Source organism: Calliphora vicina, chromosome 3 (genome assembly GCF_958450345.1).
Source record: "Calliphora vicina chromosome 3, idCalVici1.1, whole genome shotgun sequence".
Lineage (NCBI taxonomy): Eukaryota > Metazoa > Arthropoda > Insecta > Diptera > Calliphoridae > Calliphora > Calliphora vicina.
Window position 1 is genome coordinate 126,346,820 of NC_088782.1, and position 20,535 is coordinate 126,367,354.

General features: G+C 28.4%; 1 protein-coding gene across 4 annotated transcripts in view; it reads left to right on the forward strand.

The window, feature by feature from the left end:
* Positions 1 to 20,535, forward strand: part of LOC135953934 (bicaudal D-related protein homolog) — a 96,723-nt gene that overhangs the window by 70,656 nt on the left and 5,532 nt on the right. For all 4 annotated transcript variants that reach the window (XM_065503971.1, XM_065503968.1, XM_065503969.1 and 1 more), the window contains 2 exons: positions 18,913 to 19,035; positions 20,317 to 20,490. In XM_065503971.1, coding sequence (XP_065360043.1) covers positions 18,913 to 19,035; positions 20,317 to 20,490 — 297 coding nt within the window. The remainder of the gene's footprint in view (positions 1 to 18,912; positions 19,036 to 20,316; positions 20,491 to 20,535) is intronic.

Below are 20,535 nucleotides of genomic sequence, written 5' to 3' on the forward strand. Positions count from 1 at the left end.
ATTTACCAAATTAATGCTCTCAATAAGACACTCTTTAAAAATGCTAGGAAGTTTTTGTCTGAGACAAGGTAACATTGTGTTAATAAAATTGTTTAAGGGGAAGTTAAGTTACAAATATTATATATCAAAATAAAGCTAATTGTGTCTTCTTTCTAAATATATAGAAAAATAATAATTTTTTCAACTTATAGTTAACAGTGGTTAACAAAACAAAAAAAAATTTAAAAAATTAAATTCAATTGTTTGGCTTTTTTAAACAAAAGTCTTTTACAGATTTCTAAATAATTAAATTTTTTATAAATGTTTCAAAAGAAGACTCAATTTCCTTTAAATTGATATATAATTTGTTTAAAATATATCTTATCTACTTACCAAATTAATGCTCTCAATACGACACTCTTTAAAAATGCTAGGAAGTTTTTGAGTGAGACACGATAACTTTGTGTTAATAAAATTGTCGAAAGGAAAGGCTAAGCTACACATATTATATATTAAAGTAAAGGTAATCGTGACTTATTTCTAAAGATATAGAAAAATAATAATATTTAGAACTTATTTTTAACAGTGCTTAACAAAACAAAAAAATTTTAAAAAATAAAACTCAATTGTTTGGCTTTTTTATACAAAAGTCATTTACGAATTTTTAAATAATTAAAGTTATTATACATTTTTCAAAAGAAGACACAATTTCCTTTAAATTGATGTATAATATGTTTAAAATATAGCTTTTCTCTTTACTAAATTAATGCTCTTAAAAAGACACTTTTTAAAAATGCTAGGAAGTTGTTGTGTGAGGGACTATAACTTAGAGTCAATAAATTTGTCAAAAGGAAAGGCTAAGCTATGCATATTATATATCAAAGTAAAGGCAATCGTATCTTCTTTCTAAAAATATAGAAAAATTATAATTGTTACGACCTACATTTAACAGTGGTTAACAAAAAAAAAATTTAAAAATTTTAACTCCATTTTTTGTTTTTTTTTATACAAAATTCTTTTATGAATTTTTAAATAATTAAAGTTTTTATACATTTTTGTAAACAATATACAATTTGCTTTAAATTGATATATAATATGTTTAAAATATATCATTTCCCTTTACTAAATTAATGGACCTAGAGCGACGCTTTAAAATAGTTTTGCAATTTTTATTTGAGACACGTTAAATTTTTGCTTATTTAATTGTGATAAAACAAAGTAAAATATAACGTTTTGTATATCAATATAAAGGTAATCATGTCTCCTTTTTAATCATTTAGAAATATAGTAATTTTTAAACAACTTGTAAAAGATTTTTGCAACTGAAATGAATTTTGTATATTTTATTTATATCATTAAATTTTTTTCTTTTTACAAAATAATTCAATGAATTGTTTAATAATTAAATTTATTATACATTTTTAAAAACTATACATAATTTACTTTGCATTGATGTATAATATGTTGAACTTATCTTTACCTTATAAAAAAATTAATGGTCTCTAAAAGACATGTTACAAAATTTCCCTGGCATATTTTTGTAAGACACATACATTTTGTATTAATTAATTTGTCAAAAGAAGAAATTAAGATACACATATTATATATCAATGAAAAGAAGACATAATTTTCTTTCCAATGATATATAATATGTTAATATTTTATATTTTCCAAAGACAAAATAATGGACACAAAAATAGCACCCCTATTTTTCTTGTTTTGAACATTTAACATTTTTTATGTAAATAGTGCTATTTCAAGCTTCATTATTTTCACTTAAGATTATAATTAGTAGGACAAATTATATATCATTGTAAAGGAAATCATGTCTACTTTTTAATTATGTATTGAAAAATTAAATTTTTAAAAATTTATAGAAGATTTTTTTTAAAAACACTAAAAAAATCTTTTTTTTAAGCTTTTTACTAAAACTTTTTCACAAATATCTTATGATAATAATATTAAATTTGAAATAATTTCTATATATTTTTAAAATACGAATGCGAGGAATGTAGTAATTTCAGAAATAGTTAAAAATTTTATAAAATTTTGAAAATTTTTTTAATATTAAAAATTTAGTTTAGTTTAAATTTTTGTTTAACATTTAGATTCTGTTTGTTTACAAAAGTCTTCTACTAAGTTTAAAATAATTAAAAATTTTATAAATTTTTGTAAAGCAGACACAATTTCCTATTTAATGATATATAATATGTATAATAAATCATTTCTATAGTTGATTTAATTTGCAAAAGTCTTAAGCTTTCCAAAAATTTCTCATTTTCAAGCTTTTTAACTTTGGCCTTTTGTAAAAGCCTTTAAGTATAAACTAAATATCTCAGCAATATTAAATATGAAAGCTCTTTTCTTACTCTATTGATATTCCAAGTTTTGTAAAGATCGTTTTAGAAGTATAAGAGTTCTAATTTATTCATTTTCCTGTCATTATTTATGACAAGACCTTGAGTATTTTAAAATGTTTAACATCTTTTGTTGTTTCATTTAATATTTTTGAATTTTAAATTAAAGAATTTTAAATGAAGCTTTTAGTTTAATTGCTTAGAATGTTTCTTTAGCATTCTTTTAAATAAATAAATATTTAGTTAAAGGAAAAACCTTGACAACTCATGTGAAAAAAAGAGAAGAAAAATTATTAACTAATTATATTTACTTAATTGTTTATTTAAACAATTAAACATTTAAGAAATATTTTATGTTTTCTTGGCTTAAAATTTATTAACAAAACACCAGTAATTAATTAAATAATTTATAAAACAAACTTTTAAAAGGAAGACTTTAAACAACATTTAGCAATTTTTAAAAAACCATCATTTATTTTGTTTTTTTTTTTCAACAAATATAAGTAAAGAAAAATTAATATTAAGTCATACTTTTTGATGGACATGAACTCATTCATTTAATGTTGGAAACTCTTAAAAACAAAATTTAATATAAACAAATTGTGAGTCATGTTTAAACATGTTTCTTTTTATAAAAATAAATAAAAAATAACAAAGAATTTTTCTATAAGTAAAAAAACTGAATATTTATTATTTTAATCTTTATTAAAACATCAACATTGTCATTAAACTGAGTTGAATGTTAAAGTTTTTGTTTACACAAATAGTTGCAAAAAAAGCAAAACAAATTATTTTATGGCCTAATAATTCCATTTAAGTTTACTTCATGCTAGGGAATCTCACTGATTGCCTGAGACACCCTGCCACCAATCTTCAAATGCCTTCACTGCTACCTGGCTTTTAACCAAGAGGAAGAAGGCTAAAAAGAAAAAAATAAAACAGTTAAAAACGAAATTGCAAAAAAATACCGTACAGCTAATAAAATTATAAAAAAATATTAGTGTAACTAATTTACAAACAAGAGGTACAAGCGTATTACAACGGTTTGAAATTGATATACTTGTTAAAATACAGTGGGCATATCAAGAAATTACTAAAAAAAAAACTATAAAACTTTTAATGTATAAAGTTGGTTTAGTCTCTTAATTTATACACTTTTATTTTTAAAATTAAAGATATTTAATTTATTAATTTAAAAAGGTTTAATAGTTCTTTATGATCTTTATAATGTCATTTATTATTCCCAGTTTACTTTAGGTTAAAATATTTTTTAACAAAAAAGTTATAAGGATTTAAAGTCAATTACATCATAATTAATATTAATCATACGCCCCATATTACAAATTAATAGTTTAGCACTGTTAAATTGATTTATTTTTGTTGTAGCCAAGATAGGTTAGACTTTTTATACATCATTTTAAAGGTAATTGTGTCTTCTTTTCAAAAATGTATAAACAATTTAAATTATTCAATGTTTGGATAAGAATTTTGTAAGAAAATCTAAAAAATTATTTATAAAAAAAAATTTTTTTTGATATTAAATAATATTAAATTTGTAATTGTTTTTTTTTTTTAACTAGTAAAGCATTTTTAAACTCCTCATGCTTTTATTTATAAAATATATGAAAACTGTTTCTTTACCCTTAATTTATACCTACAAATTTGGCTGGAAATTTAAGCAATATTTTTAAAAAGAGATTTTCTATTTTTAAGTTTTTTCTGAAGAAAAATCTGTAATAAAGTCTAAAATGATTAAATTATAAATCCGCAATAGGAAAGCAAATACAGTTACCTACAGTATCGGACAAAACTAAAGCACGGCCATCTACTTATTAAAACATGATGCAATATCTTTGTAAAGAATAGCGGTTTCATTTAAAATTGTATTATTATTCAGAGAATGAAGGCTGTACATTTTAAAAATATAGATCAAAATTTTGTTGCTTTTAACTTCCAATTTTTTTTTATATATTTCTACAAACATGTCTAAAACTGCAGCGACAAAACTAAAGCACGTAACCTTGAATGTTTATTGTTATGTATAATTGTAAGAAATTACCAACAACAAATACCGTTATTCCTTTTTAGAGATCAGTAAGAGTGTACAGAAACAATTTCCATTGATTTACTATTTGTTTCTGTGCTTTCAAAGTCAACGTGCCTTTTTAGTGATTTAGTAAATGAAATGGCTCGTAATAAATATTCAGATCAATTAAAAGAAAAAATAATAACAGATTATAATAATGGTGAATCGGTGACGTACATTGGAAAAAAATTTGATATTCATCACAGCGTAATTTCCAGAATAATAAGTCGTTTTCGTTCTTCGGGCTCTTTGACTACTGTACATAAGGGTGGTCGCCCACGGAAAACAAGCGATCGCGACGACAAAGCAATAATACGTTTAATAAAAAAAGATCCGTTTGTGTCGTCAAAGTCCATTGCCACGCAATTATCATTAAACGTTACTCCCAGAACGATCCAAAGACGAGCTGTAGAAGGTGGGCTAAAATCTTTTAGAACTGCGAAAAAACCCTTTATTTCACGAAAAAATAGACAGGCTAGGATTGATTTTGCAAAGCAACACATTAACTGGACTACCACACAATGGAAAACTGTACTTTTCTCCGATGAATCCAAATTTAATTTAAAAGGTTCTGATGGAATTCGGTTAGTTCGGAGACCAAAAGGTCAACGCCTAAATCCACGTTATAGTAAAGGAACAGTGAAACACGGAGGGGGTAACGTTATGGTCTGGGGATGTTTTTCTGGATATGGCATCGGTCCAATTCATAAAATAAATTTAATAATGGATCGATTCATGTACAGAGACATCCTGAAAAACATAATGCTTCCACATGCAGAGGAGGAAATGCCGCTTAAATGGAGATACCAACATGATAATGACCCCAAACACACCTCGAAATGTGTGAAAGAGTGGTTTGTTACCAATAAAATTGAAGTTTTGAAGTGGCCAGCACAATCGCCTGATCTCAATCCCATAGAAAATCTATGGGAAATTGTAGATCGAAAAATATTACGCGATAACTGCAAAAACGCTGACGAGCTCTTCCAGCGTGTCCAAGATGCGTGGAATAAAATTTCTCCAGAAGTAATTACAAATTTAATTGCCTCCATGCCACGTAGATGCGCAGCAGTTTTAAAAAATAATGGATACGCAACTAAATATTAATTTAATTAATATGTATTTATTTATTATTGAACATGTGCTTTAGTTTTGTCACCTTAAAATAATGTATTTTTCGTTTTTATATGATTTTGATAGTTTTAATTGAAGAATTTTTGTTGTTTTTGTTATATTTTAAGAAAAGTAATTCATATTCTTAATAAATAAATAAACATCAATGTAATACAAAACAATTTCCAATAGTTATTTAACTAAGTTTTACCAAGAAGAATTTCGTGCTTTAGTTTTGTCCGATACTGTATATAATGATGTATAAAATGTGTAGATTAACATTTCTTTAGGACAAATTAATAAACACAGAATTAAGTTAACACAGATAAGTTAAACCTATTATACATCAATGAGGAGAAAAATGTATAAACAATTTAAATATTCGCAGAAGTATTTTGTAAAAAAAAAGACTTATAAAATTCGGTTTTTTTAATTTAAAACAATTAAGAGAGCCGCATCCTATATACCCTTCACTAAATTTTACTTCAAATTAAAAATTTTAAAAATATTTTTAGGTAAACAAAATTTATTTTTTTTTTCAAAGTTGTTTTTTTTATTTTTTGGAAAAAATTTTTTTTCGAATTGTTTTTTTTTAAATTTTAAAATTTTTTTTTTTGAAAATTTAGAATTTTTTTTAAATTTAAAAAAAAATTTTTGGTGAAAAAAAAATTCGGATTAAAAAATATTTTTCCCGATTTTGACCAATTGTAGGTCCAACTTACTATGGTCTTATATACGTCGTTGCAAAGGTCTTTGAAATATCTATCATTTAATATCCATATTGTCTATATTAATGACTTTATTCCGTGAGTGAACTTCGTGAGAAGGTGAAGGGTATAAAAAAAAAAAAAATAAATTTGCGTTTGACTGGATAGACTACAGTTCACTCTTTAGAGTAAGCTCTATTCTAGTGGGAATAAAGTAAACTCTATTTTAGTGAAAATTTAGTAAACTCTATTTTAAACAAAATATATTAAACTCTATTCTAAACGGAATAGACTTCACTCTATTCTAATTGGAATAGATTAAATACTATTCCAGTTGGAATATAGTAAACTCTATTCTTATCGGAATAGACTAAACTCTATTCTAATGGGAATAGACAAAACTCTATTCTAGTTTGAATAAAGTAAACGATATTGTAATTGGAATAGAGTTAACTCTATTCGGAATAGCTTAAACTCCATTCCAGTTGGAATAGAGTAAACGCTATTGTAATCGGAATAGATTAAACTCTATTCTAGTTTGAATAAAGTAAACTCTATTGTAATTGGAATAGCGTATAGAGTTTACGCTAGAGTAAACTGTATTCTAGTTGGAATAGAGTAAACTCTATTCTAGTTGGAATAGAGTAAACTCTATTATAGACGGAATAGAGTAAACTCTATTCTAAACGGAATAGACTAAACCCTATTCTAGTTGGAATAGACTAAACTTTATTCCAGTCGGAGTAGACCAAACTCTATTCTAGTCGGAATGGAGTAAACTCTATTCTAGTTTGAATAAAGTAAACGATATTGTAATTGGAATAGAGTAAATTCTATTCTAGTTGGAATAAAATAAACGATATTGTAATTGGAATAGATTAAACTCTATTCTAATTGGAATAGAGTAAACTCTATTCTCATGGGAATAGAGTAAACTCTATTCTAATTGGAATATAGTAAAAACTATTCTAAACGGAATAGAGTAAACTCTATGCTAAACGGAATAGAGTAAATTCTATCCTAATTGGAATAGAGTAAACTCTATCCTAGTTGGAATAGAGTAAGCTCTATTCTAGTTGGAATAGAGTTAACTCTATTCTAAACGGAATAGCGTAAACTATATTCTAGTCGGAATATATTAATATATATTCCTGTTGGAATAGAGTAAACTCTATTCTAGTTGGAATAGAGTAAACTGCATTCTAGTTAGAATAGAATAAACTCTATTCTAGTTGGAATAAAATAAACTCTGTCATAATCGCAATAGAGCAAACTCTTTTTTTGTCTGAATAGAGTAAACTCTATTGTAGTCGGAATAGAGTAAACTCTTCTCTAATCGGAATAGAGTAAATTGTATTCTAGTGGGAATAAGTAAACTCTTCCAGTTGGTATGGAGTAAAATTACATAAAATTGTTTTAATTTACTATTTATTGCATAACAAAGTTTAATCCAATTTTTCTCATTTTAAAAAACCCACTCAAAACATTAATAATTATATAACTTATGTATATATAAAAAATAATTGCAAAATTAAATTTTTAATAAACAAAACGGTTCATTAAAATCCAATGAGGTCGCTAATGCATAATCCATTAGTTTTCCACTACATAATTGAGGTTTTTTCTGTATAAATTCACGCATTTAGTTTAAATAACTCTACAATTAATGCTTTTAATTAATAAAAATTTAGTTTTCTTTTATGTTGTTTGCATTTTTGTGAGTACAAATTTACAGGTAATTTTATATTGGTAAAACCATCAGCATAATAAATAGTTTTTCGGCATGGTTAACTAGTTTTTCTTAGCAGAATTTTTTGTTTACAATATAAATACATAGATACAAATGTAGTTTGGTTTTGTGGTTGTATTCCTATTGTATTTGCTAACAAAGTTAGGGTAATAATTTATAGCCCAAAACATACAACAAAATTTACACAATACAATTGTAAACAAGCAACTACCAAGCCCCCATTACCGCACCACTCCTTTTGGGGCTAGTAAGAGTTGTAAACTTGTAAGTATTTTTGTATATTAAACACCGGCTATTTTGTGGTGAGTTTTGCTAATAAATTTTTGGCTCTCGAATTACACTTGCAATGTATGTAATGTGTTGTTTTAGTTGTTTTTTGTATTGTTGCAATATTAGTTTTGTTATTTTTGTCTGCATATAATTTATTAGATTTTGTTTTTAATGTTTTGATAGAAACATTTTTTTTCTTTTGCTTTAAAACATTAATAAATATTTAGTTTTGAGTCAAAACTTTGTAGGTAGCTTTTTTAGATTATTATTGAATTTGATATAGAGTAGCATTTTTGGGGAGTAGAAAAAGGCGTGACCATCTTTATTAGTTTTATTTAAACTGGGTCAAAAATACCTGCCTTTATTTGAGGAAATATGGTTTTGTCAGCTAATAATATGCTGAAGATTTTCAAATTTTTTTTAGCTTTAATATTGAAATAATTGTTTAATATAAATTTATTCAAAGCTGAGACCTTTTCCCATCTTTCTGGCAACAACATATGGATTCTGCGGCAAAAGAACTGCTCATCTTTTGAGACCAAGAACGAATCAAGCCAATTTTGGATAGTCTCTTGTCTATTGCAACAGAGAAAGACAGAGCAGAGTTAGAGTTCTATTTATGCCGAACACTGAACCCTAGATAAAAACACATAGATCGAAAACTCTCCTGTCAAAGACCTAACTCACATGTCAAAAACTTAAGTAGTGGCAATCTAAACTATGTGAAAACAAAAACAACACTCGTCTGTGTAATTATTTCGAGTAATTTTATTGTTTGAGATTTTTTTTCTAGCCTCCGCTCTATGTGTATTTCTCTATGCAGTGAACATGTTATTTTGAATTTCTGTTACATTTGAATGACAATAAAACATTAAACAAATAAAAAAAAAATGTAAATATTGTGTTGTAGAAAATTGAGTTCATTCACAGAGCAAAAGTTACAAGAAAAACATTTGCCTGGTATTTTTTTTTTTATAAGAATCTTGTAATATTTTCTCTAGATACTTTCTAGGTTTGTTTCCATATCCTCTTAACATTATTGTTATTGTTAATTTTGTGTTGTTGCTGTTGTTTTTCTTTTCTACTTGTTGTCAAGATTTTTATCGGTTTTCTGTATAAATTTATTAGTCATTATTTACTAGAGTTGTGCGGCAAAGGTATGTCAGTCGAGTTTAATAAACTATCTCTCTCTCTCTCCACTTTATGGCTGTTTGGTGGGTTGGTTTGTGTCACCTAAACGTTAATTACCTGTTTTATGTCATTTAGATAACGGAGTTTATTAAGTTAAATATCTAGAAGATACATATATTAAAATGTTAGACATTTATTATTAATGGGACTTAATAAAGAAAACAGTGAAATGTTACATAAATTTAAACAGAAATTATTAAGTTTATAAGACAATGTGAAAAGATTTTACTGTTTATTTTATAAAGAAACTTTCTTTCCTTTTTCCCCAGGTCAATTTGTTTATTATTATTTTAAGTTAATCTTAACATTAAACGGATGCAACAATTTCCTGTGTATTTAACATACTACTGGGGAAGTGTTAAAAAAACATGTTAACCCAATTAGAGAATTTCCTTTGAAGAGCAATCTGTAAGATATTTAAACCTAAAAGGAAAGTTCATCATTGTAGTAATAAAACCACCAAAGAGTTCTGCAAAAATACTCCAAATCTATCAGCACAAATCAGTGACTTCTTGTAGCCCCACAGGAAATAATCGAGGGGTGTCAAATCGCACTACCTTTCCATTTCTCCAAATCAACTTATCGCCAAATTTTGATTTCAATAAATCGATAGTTGCTGTCGCTGTGTGGCATGCAACGCCATTCAGTTTGAAACAACATCTCGTTCGGATCAAGGTCATCCATTTTTTCAAAGAAAAATAATTGAAAAAATTGACCGTAATCCGATTTCCAGCTTAATTTTTGAAGAAATAAGACGCCACCAGCGTGTAAAACGCCCCAAACGGCTCATTTTCTGGATATAATGGTGTCTATAGGGTCTGTTGTGGATTGGTCTTTTGGCACTCACAATATGCGGCAAAATTTGTTTATTAACATACCCATTAAGCCAACAAGTTAGAGAGCTATATTCGGCCGAATCTTATATACCCTTCCGAATCTTATATACCCTTCACCAAATTATACTTAGAAATATTTTTTTTAAATATTTTTATTTAAACAAAATTAAAATTTTTTTTAAAATTTTTGAATTTTTTTAAAAAAAGTTTTTTCCAAATTTTTTTTAATTTCTAAAAAAAAAATTTTCAAAAAAGAATTTATGACAAAAAAAATTTTTTTTATGAAAAAAATTCGGATTAAAAATATTTTTCCCGATTTTGGCCCATTGTAGGTCCAACTTACTATTATAGCCTTATATACATCGTTGCAATGGACTTTGAAATATCTATTATTAGATATCCATATTGTCTATATTAATGACTTAGTTATCCAGATATACATCAAAAATAGGCCAAAAATCGAGGTTTTCCCGGTTTTTTCCTAATATCTCAGCCAATTATGATCTGATTTTGTCGATTTTAAATAGCAACCGAGCCGGATGAATTCCCGATATATTGATGTATGAATCGTGAACATATGTAAGTTATTTGGGGGCTTGATTTGATTTCAACATACAGACGGACATGGATTTATCGACTTCGCTATCTATAACGATCCAGAAAATAAATACTTTGTGGGGTCGCAAATGAAAAATGTAGAAATTACAAACGGAATGACAAACTTATATATACCCTTGCCCAGGCGCGAATCCAGACGGGGTGAAATAGGAAATTTCCGCCCCCAAAACCGAAAAGTTTTCATATAAAAAAGGAATAAAAAGAAAAATGTAGAACAAATTTAAATTTAAAACCACCCCCCCCCCCAAATGTTTCACTTGGATCCATAAAAATAAAAATGAGCCCGAAGGGTATAAAAATGAGCCTCATCGTTGAACACAATTTTGCGATAAAAAAGTCGTCTATAAATTGCGCTAATCGATGACTGATTTTCAAAGTATGTAAATTTAAAGCATCAATCTATTAATGATGATTTGCCTGGGTATACTGATCATTAATGTCAAACAATGAGCGCTGTATGACAGTTCGTTTGACAGTTAAACCTTTCGTAAATTCTAAACATCCGAAATGTCCAATTTTCCATAACTCTGGCGCATAAAACAGGCAGAATTTGAATGATGGCATTGGGTTGTATTGGCTTTGAGAAACTGCTGTGGTTGTGGCTTTTTCTCTTAAATCTGCAACTTAAGAAAACCCCACAGGTAAAATTCTAACGGGGTCAAATCGCACAAAGTCGGTGGCCCGTTCACATTACCTCCACGTGAAATGACCATGCCCTAAAATCGCTTGTGTGGAATGTTCAATGTGTCATGAGCGGTTTTAATAACGCCGTGCTGTTAAAACCACATGTCGTTGATGTCCATATTATCCAATTCAGGCCAAAAGAAGGTAATGAATGACCTATAGCGCCCGCTCGTTGATGTTGATGGCCTAGCCAACATCGTTCTCTAAGAAATATGGACCCATGACGCCACCAGCCCAAAATCCACAACAAACAATGACTTTTCTGGGATGCATTGGAACCTCTTGCATCTCATGTGGATTGGTGTGGTCCCATATTCGACAATATTGTTTGCTGACGTACTCATTCATCCAGAAATGGGCTTCATCGCTGATAATGATTTTTTTTTGTGAAAATTAGGTTCAATTTCCAACTGTTCCAGGGTCCATTCAGTGAACACATGTCGTTGTCTTTGGTCGTTTACCATCAGCTCCTGGATCAGTTGAATTTTGTACGGTTGCAAATCCAAGTCACTTTGCAAGTTGTGGACTGAGAAAGGCCGAGTTCTTGTGAGTGATGCGAAACTGACTGCCTAGGATTCTACTGTACACTTGCGTTTCGTTGTCCTATGGCTATTGGTTCAGTGTTCATTGAATCAGTGGACTCAATTTTAACCAACACTCTGCGAATAGTCCTTTCTGTAGGAGAGGACTATTCCTCTCGATTACGGCGACCATAAAATGAGCCTAATTTTTTACGAACAGAATACCCATTTTGATTAAAACCATTTTATAATTTGCACGTGTTATTGAAAGCTATCCATCCAGGGTGATTTGTTAAAGCAAACTGAATAAATGACAGCCAATATGACAGATGTAGCTTCAACAATACGGCCTCTATCAACTGTCAAAGTTCGGAAGTCCCTATTGGAAGACCTTTTATAAAGAGATGTTCACTTTGTTGTTTCTTCTTGGGCACTACATCAATTGAAAGGAAATTCTGCCAGCTTTTCGAAACTACATATAAAATTTAATTAATTTAAAGTTCTCTGAAGATTTTTGTTAAAAAGAAAGTGCTGCAAATTAACTAACTTAATAAATATTAGAAATGTTATAAAGCAGTTTATTGTGCAAGAATTTTAATAAAGTTTTACTTGACCTTTGACCCTGCTTTCATTATTAATATTTCTGAAAATGAGGCCAATTGAGGTAGTATTAGGAATTTTAGGTAATAGTTTTAAATGAGAACAATTTTTGGAAAATAAACTTGAATTGATAAAGTTTTAATTGACCTTTGATCTAGCTTTTTAGCAGATTTCTTTTTTTATATACATCTTAAGCCCTATAGCATTTAAGGGCTAAAAACTAGTGAAATCAAAGGGAAAGGGTTTATAAATTCAACTATGGAGGGTGTTAGACCCTCCTCCACTCTTTGGTGGTGTAGGGTAGTAATACGAAAATAGTATTAACTATTTGCTACTGGTAGCAGTAATCTTAGATACTTAATACTTTCTCTGTTACTATTTCACGCTCAATGAAATCTTTTGATGATGTTTTAACGATTACGCTTCTTTTTTTTATACATATTTATATTCATTCGAAGAAAAAAAATTATTTATATTATTTTTTATTTATTACTTACTATAAGAGGAGTTTTTTTATTTCTTTCTTTGGCTTTTGTTGTTTCTGAAGATGTTACTGCCGCTTTTTTAGTTTGTATTACAATAATTTTTACTTCATTTTTTTTTCCACTGTTTGATGATTTGAAGCGCAACAGCGGAAGTTGCCAACACCTCTAAAGTGTGTTCAGTAAAATGTTGAAAATAGTAAGAGGAAATTTAAAGAAAAAAGTTATAACGACTAAGAGAATACCCTAAAGAAAAATTAAGAAATTTTAGATTAATTAGAAAAATATGAAATGAAATTAAGCTCGGAAAGGGTTAACTGTCAAAAGAACTGTCATACTGCGCTCTGTTTTAGACATTTATGATCAGTATACTATGAAGAACGCTTTCAAATTATCCAAATTTACTTCGAAAATCAGTAATCGATTCTCGCAACTTATAGACGACTGATTGATTTATCGCAAAATTGTGTTTAGCGATAAGGCTCATAAACAAAATTGCCTTAAATGGATGATGGCATCATCGGACCTAATTTTTTCAAAAAATTAGCCGAAGCTCATGTTACACGATCAATGGATATCGTTATCGCACCATGATCAATGATATTTTTGGTTTAAAAATATTGATCCAAGTGAGATGTGGTTTCAACAGGATGACGCTATGTGACATACGACAATCATCGATTTATTGAAATCAAAACTTGATTTCAAGAAATGGATCAGTCAATTGACTTCCAAGGTCGTGCGTTTTGACCTTTCGATTATTTCCTGTGGGGCTACGTGAAGTCACTGGTTTATGCTGATAAACCAGCAACAATTGGCTCCTTGGAAGCCAATAATGTTCGTGTTGTTCTTGACATACGGCCAGCAATGCTCGAAATAGTGGCCGAAAATTGCACCCCCAGAATGCGCTTCATCATAAACAGAATATAAATATTAATTCTACTTCAGGTTCCTGCGAAAGTTTTAATACATCTTAATATATGTATACAACTTCTTAAAAAAGATCTGTAGCGTAAAAATATGCAATGTAAATTAATAACCGGCGAAATTTTCAATTATAATATACGTTACACTTTACATTCATACATACATATTTACCAGACAATACACACATTCCAATTATTCATTACTCGGTATAAAACCCCACAAACGATTAATAAACAAATAACGGGTACATAAACACCCATCTGCATATGACAGAGTGAGAGAGAGAGTGAGTAAGAGACACATAGAGTGAATGTGTGTATTTCTGTGATGTTTTGATGATGATGTTGAGGTCTGATTAAAAAAAAATAAATAATTTGCGGTTGGTTTTCTATTGTGTATAAAATTAGACAATAAAATAATTACAAATTCCACTATACTGGCTGCTTTATGAAAAGGGTTATATTCAAATTAATAAAAGGAATTGTTAAATTATCTTTACTTCTCTTCACTGTTTTGTTGATAGGTAACATTATTTAAAATCAAATTAATTTTCACTTTTTTCTCAAAAAAAAAAAAACAAATTCAACAAACTTTCTTAAAGTTCAAACAAAATATTTGTAATAAGTGATAATAACAGTATTATTATAACACATAATAGTAATATTAAATTAAAAAAAAAAACGGAAATCTCTTCAAATATTTCAAAAATTAATTAAAAATTTAAATAAATAATTTACATTGTAGATAGGGCTCCTAATTGGGAAAAATTTCCCGGGAATATTTATTTAAAATTTACAGTATTATTTTGGAACAAATTCATCGAGATTTGTTGCCAATCGAATGATTCGATTATATTTATAGATTTTTTGATACAAGAAACAGAAAATCATTTGATTAACAATAAATTAGGTTGCCACAACTAAAAAAATCTGTGGATATAATCGATTTATTCGTTTGGCAACAAATCACAATGAATCTGTACTGAAATAAATATTCGCTGGAATTCCCGGATAATTTTTCCCGAATGTTTGTCATTCCGTTTGTAATTTCCACAATATAATTTTCCGACCCTATAAAGTATATATATTCTGGATCCTTATAGATAGAGGAGTCGATTAAGCCATGTCCGTCTGTCTGTTGAAATCAGCTTCTTTTCGAAGTTACAAAAAAACTTACATACACGATTCATACATCAATATCTCCGAAATTCTTTCGGCTCGGTTGCTATTTAAAATCGAGAAAATCGGTCTACAAATGGCTAAGATATAAGAAAAATACCAGGACAACTTCGATTTTCGGAAAAATATTTTTTAACCCGAATTTTTTTTCGCTAAATATAAAAAAAAATTTAAAAACAAAAAAGAATTTTAAATTTAAAAAAAAAATTAAATTTAAAAACAAAATTTTTTAAAAATTAAATCATTTTAAAAAATCAAATCGAAAAAAAAATTTACAAAAAAGAAGCAATCACGGAGGTTGGTTATCGACACCAAAGCCAAATATCCATGGCGTGCAAGGTAATGCTCTGTATTTGATGAGAGCAAAGGGTCCTATCAATTATGAGCTTCTGAAAACAGACCACCATCACATGGAACCTGTACCGAACGCAACTGATTCGTTTAAAGGGGTTTTTTTCAGATAAATACTCCATCATGGCATCTCTCGGCCACATGTGGCAATACCTGTTAAAAACTATTTAGAAAGAAAAGTGGTTGGGAAATTTTGCAACACCCGCTTTATAGTCCAGACCGTGCCCCTTCCGACTACTATTTGTTTCGATCGAACGTACTATCTGTGCTACGCTTCACTTTGGAACAGAGTATCCGACATTGGCCTCAAAAGTTGAGCAGTTTTCTTTTGTCCCGGAATCCATATGTTGCCATAAAGATAAGTAACAATGGCCAATACTTTGAAAAAATTTATATTGTACAAATGTTTAAAACTGAAAGCTAAACATTTAAAAAAAATCCCGCTTTTTTAAGTCATACACCCAATACATACGCTATAGTTAAACGTAGATTGATAGTTTCATCTAATTAATCGATTAATCGACAATTATTAATCAAATTTTTTATTCTAAATTTATTCATTCGATTAAAACAAATATGTTTTACTCGATTATTCGAATAATTTTTATTCGTATGTCAACCCTAGTATTACGCTACATGTCTGAGATATATAGGCAATTGCCTTTTTTCTATTTAAGCCGGAAAATGTCTGTAATGAAAGAGGTTAGAAAACGATTTGAGAAAGCATAATTTTTCAAAAATTTTCTCATGCACTTAAACTTATATTTATGTTAGAGAATGATTTGAAAATAACATTTGCTATCAAGTTGAGCAAATGTTTATTCTCAAATCAACCTCATATCGTATTCAAATTTCAAACGCCAAGCTTTGTTTAGGTTTGGATAAGATTTGAGAAAAATGTTTCATTTCAAATATTAAAGACAATATTTCAAAAGTTTGACTTTGTGGAAAAATCCGCAATATATGGTTTCTAGATTTATTTATTATACGATATTGGCAGTGATAACAAATAGTTTTAATATCGCCACCGACAGCTTAGATTGATGCTATACAAAATTTTTCGTCTCGCTAACGATTGGGTGAATTGTTGTTAAATGCAATTTTTCGTATTGCCAGCAATGGATTTATATAGATTTTTTTTCGCCAGAGATAGTAAATTGTTTATGTCGCCCGCGATACAGTAAATTCCTATAAGAAATTTCTTGTATCGCTGGCGATACAGTAAATTTCTATAGGAAATTTCTCGTATCGCTGGCGATACAGTAAATTCCTATAGGAAATTTCTCATATCGCTGGCGATCCAGTAAATTCCTATAAGAAATTTCTTGTATCGCTGGCGATACAGTAAATTTCTATAGGAAATTTCTCGTATCGCTGGCGATACAGTAAATTTCTATAGGAAATTTCTCGTATTGCTGGCGATACAGAAAATTTCTATAGGAAATTTCTCGTATCGCTGGCGATACAGTAAATTTCTATAGGAAATTTCTTGTATCGCTGGCGATACAGTAAATTTCTTGTATCGCTGGCGATACAGTAAATTTCTATAGGAAATTTCTTGTATCGCTGGCGACACAGTAAATTTCTATAGGAAATTTCTTGCATCGCTATCGATGTAGGAAATTTTTTGTATCGCTTGCGATTTAGTAAATTTCTGGGCTGTTTTAATATTCAAGTTTCCTTTTTTTATTATTAATGACTAATTTCAATATTGCTAATCGATTACAAGTTCTTTCACGCAATTGAAATACAACTAACTAATTATTATTATAACTAACATTAAACAAAAATAGTTATTGTTAAAACTAACATCAAATATTAGCATATTCATTTAAAAACAATTATTTGTTGTAAATGTAAATGAGTTAAATCTAATAATTTGTTTGCATCAGCTATCAAATGAGTCAGTAACCAATCACTGGCTGGCATCAGCAGCCTCCATCATCATCATCTTGATTTATCAATGAATAGAGAAAAAGTGATCGAATGCTTGAATGACACTCAAACAAACGATCAGTAGTGGTGAATCAATCTCAACACGGATTCTTTTAAGTATTCAATTTTAATCATTATTTTTTTGTGTATAAATATATAATTATGACTTCATACATTTTGTTAAATTTTATCTCTTTCATGTTTAAAAGTTGTTAAACAGTTTTTTGTTTTGTTTGGTTTTTGAATTTTAGCCGAAAAGAAGTAAAAATTAGTATTTGAATTGAACAAAAAATTTGAACGTACATTTGTTTTGGTTTTCAATTAGATTATGCAATATTAGTTTTAATTAAAATTTTGTCTTAAAGTTTAGTTTATATTTGGTAGTTTACTACATGGGCCTAATAAGTGTGTGGTTTCTATGTTATTTTGGTCAGTTACGATCATGTTAACAACTATAACATGGTGGGGTGCTTTGTTTAGATAATTCATTGGGTGTAATTTAAAATTACAAAACCTGACTTGATTTATTTCAATATCTTTTAAAAGCTTTAGTATTTTTATTGTTTTTCTTATTCAGAACTCTTATCTCTTAAATACAATACAATGGCTCCACCATCTTTGTCTGATTTTTTAAAATTTCAATATTTTTTATTAGTTGGAACGATTTAGAAAATCAATACAAATTTTAAAAGAAAATTCTAGTAAATGTGATAACATTTGTTCTTTTCTTTTCAAACCCGATTAATGTTTTACTATTTCCATTGTTATCATTATTTTGAATGCCTGTCACGTCAATTAAAACTCAAACAATTGATTGTCATAATAATCAGTTTTGTTAACACTTCTTTTAGCCTCATTAAATCTAAATAAGTTCTTTTAAAAAAAGATTTAAGAATAAAACAGCTGATAAAAAATAATATTCAATAAAACGTGATTTAATTTACATACACCTTGATCCCAATCTCTTTACAACTGACCATTAAATAACGGTATAAAAAAACTGGTTACATTTTCAAATTTATGTCAAATGAAAAATTCTCTTTGTTAGAAAAACGTTTTTTTTTCTATTGTATGGAGTTCCAAAACAATTAATTGCTCCAAAACGTGTTTAAATTTATATTTCTTCATGCATTTTGTTAGACAGTGTTTTGACGTTATTCGATACACACTTGAGTCATTATTTGTTAATTAAATACAGCTTTTGTTATAATATTTAACATTTAAATTTAACAAATAAATCAAATAATAAAACACATCTTTATTGTATTTATTTACTTTTTATTTTTATTAACTTTAAAAAAATCTTTTTTCTCTTCTTTTCTGATAGAAATTGGAACAAGAAAAACATGTCTTGCGGCAGAAACTGGCACTTGCTGAAGAGGAAAGTGAACAAAGGGTGCTGGAAATACAAACAGATCTCAATGAACTTAAAAACAAATTGCAGGCTCAGGTAGGAAATAAATGAAATTAAAATATAAACACAAAAACCATCTAAAACATAATAGAAATTTACTAAATCGCCAGCGATAAAATAAATTTCCTATAAAAATTTACTGTATCGCCAGCGATACAAGAAATTTTCTATGGAAATTTACTAAATCGCCAGCGATACAATAAATTTTCTATGGAAATTTACTGTCTCGCCAGCGATACAAGAAATTTACTAAATCGCCAGCAATACAAAAAATTCCCTATTGAAATTCACTAAATCGCCAGCGATACAAGAAATTTTCTATGGAAATTTACTAAATCGCCAGCGATACAAGAAATTTTCTATAGAAATTTAATAAATCGATAGCGATACAAGAAATTTACTAAATCGCCAGCGATACAAAAAATTCCCTATAGAAATTTAATAAATCGCCAGCGATACAAGAAATTTCCTATAAAAATTTACTAAATCGCCAGCAAAACAAGAAATTCCCTATAGAAATTTACTAAATCGATAGCCATACAAGAAATTTACTAAATCGCCAGCGATACAAAAAATTCCCTATTGAAATTCACTAAATCGCCAGCGATACAAGAAATTCCCTATAGAAATTTAATAAATCGTCAGCGATACAAGAAATTTCCTGTAGAAATTTAATGTCTCGCCAGCGATACAAGAAATTCACTAAATCGCCAGCGATACAAAAAATTTTCTATAGAAATTTACTAAATCGCCGGAGATATAAGAAATTCCCTATAGAAATTTACTAAATCGCCAGCAAAACAAGAAATTCCCTATAGAAATTTACTAAATCGCCAGCGATACAAGAAATTTACTAAATCGCAAGCGACGGAAGAAATTTTCTATAGAAATTTACTAAATCGCCAGCGATACAAGAAATATTCTATAGAAATTTACTTAATCGCCAGCGATACAAGACATTTCCTATAGAAATTTACTGTCTAAATTGCTGGTGACACAAGAAATATTCTATAGAAATTTACTTAATCGCCAGCGATACAAGACATTTCCTATAGAAATTTACTGTCTCGTCAGCGATACAAGAAATTTCCTATTGAAATTTACTGTCTCGCCAGCGTTACAAGAAATTTTCTATAGAAATTTACTGTCTCGTCAGCGATACAAGAAATTTCCTATTGAAATTTACTGTCTCGCCAGCTTTACAAATTCCCTATTGAAATTTTATAAATCGCGGGCGAATTTAGAAATTTACCGCCACGCGGGCAACAGAACATTTTTTATAAAAATCTATTCTAACCATTATTTTCACTTTTTAAGGATAATGCAATACGTCAAGCGGAAAAAGAGAAAACCATATTAATTGAAGAACTATCCAGTCAAAATTCCCGTCTAACCGAGCAAATACAAGAGGCTCACAATACGGAAATGAAATTAATGTCACAAATTCAGGAACTTAAAGATCAGTACTCCTACAGAAATAGCAGTTTACAGGTAAATTATAAGAATACTTAACAAAATCTAGACAAACATTTAAAC